Source organism: Ipomoea nil, unplaced genomic scaffold, assembly GCF_001879475.1.
Source record: "Ipomoea nil cultivar Tokyo-kokei standard unplaced genomic scaffold, Asagao_1.1 scaffold1043, whole genome shotgun sequence".
NCBI lineage: Eukaryota > Viridiplantae > Streptophyta > Magnoliopsida > Solanales > Convolvulaceae > Ipomoea > Ipomoea nil.
The window spans coordinates 10,682,765-10,684,910 of record NW_017617471.1 but is presented as its reverse complement, the minus strand read 5'-3'; the positions used below and the strand labels follow the sequence as shown (position 1 = coordinate 10,684,910).

Below are 2,146 nucleotides of genomic sequence, written 5' to 3'. Positions count from 1 at the left end.
CTTTGGTTGACAGGTTTCTAGAACACTACTATGTGATTTGATTACTCCATTAATTAGAAAACTCATTCCTTAATAAAATAAGGGTTTCATTCCATTATTCCACCTCCTAATTGGTAATTTGATTTTTAATTTTGGATTAGTTCTTTTTTATTTTTGTTTTTATTTTTTTTTTTGTTCATATTGGTGCTTTGGATGTCTTTATATTAGAATAAATTGTCTTGATTTTTTGTTCTTGTATTTTTAAACCGTTTATTCCCATTATATAGGATTATACATAACCAAACAACAATATTGGTATCATTCCAATTCCACCTACTACCAAACATGTAAAATATTTTTACCAAAACCCATTACCATTATCAAGTATTTGATTCTTATTCCAATTATAATTCCATGTGTGAACCAAACGCAGCCTGACTTATTTCATTACCAGTTAATTATATGTAAATACATGTCAAAAGGTAAAAGTTTTAGTGAAAAATTGTGGTCCATGTAACATTATCTAAAAGAAATTAATAAGGTGGTGTTTGAATCGTTGATAGTAAAAATCTTTTACATGCATCAAATTAGGGGTTCAATCCCTATAGAAAGCAATTTCTTGCGAAGGTTGTTTGATAATGTTGAAAAAGAAAAGTTTTTTTTTTTTTTTTTTTTTTTTTGAAAACGGACGATTAGTTCATTAAATCAGAATCAAGAACGGAAACAAGAAAAGATGGTAGGGTGTCAAACCACTCCCCGCAACCTGACACTGAAAAGGCTTCTCTAGCAACAGTGTGGGCAGCACAATTCGCAGATCGCTTAACAAAACGGAAATTAACATCGCCTATCTGAGATGCTAATTCCTTTACACCACTAATTAAAAAACCAAAAGCTGAATTAAACAAAACTGAATTTATGGCATTAAACACTACTTGCGAGTCCATCTCCAAATCCACACTCTCCATCCCCGTGCCCCGTAACCAGCTCAAGGCTTCACGAACACACAAGGCTTCAGCTTCTTTCACTTGATAACTCCCAACAACTAGCATATTCTTTGCGGCCAAGAAGTTCCCCCGTCATCATGCATAACCCACCCCAAACCCATCCAACTACCACCTTGACAAATAGAAGCATCAGTATTAATTTTTAACCTCCCAGCTTGAGGCCTCATCCACCGCCCCGTACCCTCCCCAACCACCGGCACAGTAAGAGTGTCATTCGCCATCCTCCAACTATCCAGAAAACTCAAAGCCCTCTGCACCATCAAAGGAGAATCAAATGCACATTCCCTCCATACATTATCATGCCTAGAAGTCCAAATACCCCAGCAAGCCAACACAAACTTTGGTAAAGAGTCAACATCTAACAAATTAACACACCAAAAAAACCAATCTGAAATATGGTTACCAGTGTAAGCTGAAAGCTGCAGCAAACCCAAATTGTTCCAAATTCTACGAGCCTCAACGCAATAAGCAAAGAGATGGATCGCAGACTCAGCTTCCACCCTGCACATATGACAGTCAAGAGCATAGGCAACCCGTTTAGCAGCTAAAGCATCCCGCGTTGGCAGAAAAGCAGATGCTAACTGCCAACAAAAACACTTGACCTTTGGTGGCACATGCAAGTTCCATATTTTAGACCACGGCTGAGCAATAGCCGTCTCCATAGTCATACGTTTATAACAAGACTTGACAGAATACGTACCCTTATGATCTCAATACCAAGTCCATTGATCTCGAGGCTTCCGGTTGCTCACTGGAATATTTAAAATCAAATTAGCATCTCGGGGGCAAAAAATATCATTCACACATTCCACATCCCAACACGTACCTTGGTCATTCAGGAGAGACGAAACCCGGGCTTCATACACAGACTGATGCAGCTCCGTTTGGACATAGGGGCACTCTTCATCAGGTAATCATGGATCCGAACCAATGAAAATATCAGTCCCAGCACCCACCACCTTCCTACAACCTTCTCTCAACACCCCCTGTACCGCTAACATTCCCTTCCAAATATACGAAGGATTAGCAGCCTCCGTTGCCTCAAAGAAATCACACCGAGGGAAATACCGGGCCTTGAACACCCGACTAACTAGAGACAGAGGCATTGTAACCAAACGCCAAACTTGTTTCCCAAGCAAAGCTTTGTTCATCTCGTGCAACCG

The 2,146-nt window shown here is 39.5% G+C and overlaps 1 protein-coding gene across 1 annotated transcript; it reads right to left on the bottom strand.

Moving 5' to 3' along the window:
• Positions 1–671: 671 nt before the first annotated feature.
• On the bottom strand, positions 672–1,645 carry LOC109181254. The gene is made up of 3 exons (XM_019331004.1): positions 1,387–1,645; positions 1,131–1,341; positions 672–852 (listed from the first exon to the last, which is right to left on the bottom strand). The coding sequence occupies exons 1-3, from the start codon at positions 1,643–1,645 to the stop codon at positions 672–674; spliced, it is 651 nt and encodes a 216-aa protein (XP_019186549.1).
• Between the last annotated feature and the right edge of the window lie 501 nt (positions 1,646–2,146).

Excerpts from the sequence above, each read along its gene's own strand:
- LOC109181254 (XM_019331004.1), bottom strand. The coding sequence starts at position 1,645 with ATGGAGACGGCTATTGCTCAGCCGTGGTCTAAAATATGGAACTTGCAT. Across the intron at positions 1,342-1,386 it reads GCAGCTTTCAGCTTACACTG|ATGTTGACTCTTTACCAAAG; the intron begins GTAACCATATTT and ends TTAATTTGTTAG. Across the intron at positions 853-1,130 it reads ATGAGGCCTCAAGCTGGGAG|TGGTGTAAAGGAATTAGCAT; the intron begins GTTAAAAATTAA and ends TTTTTTAATTAG.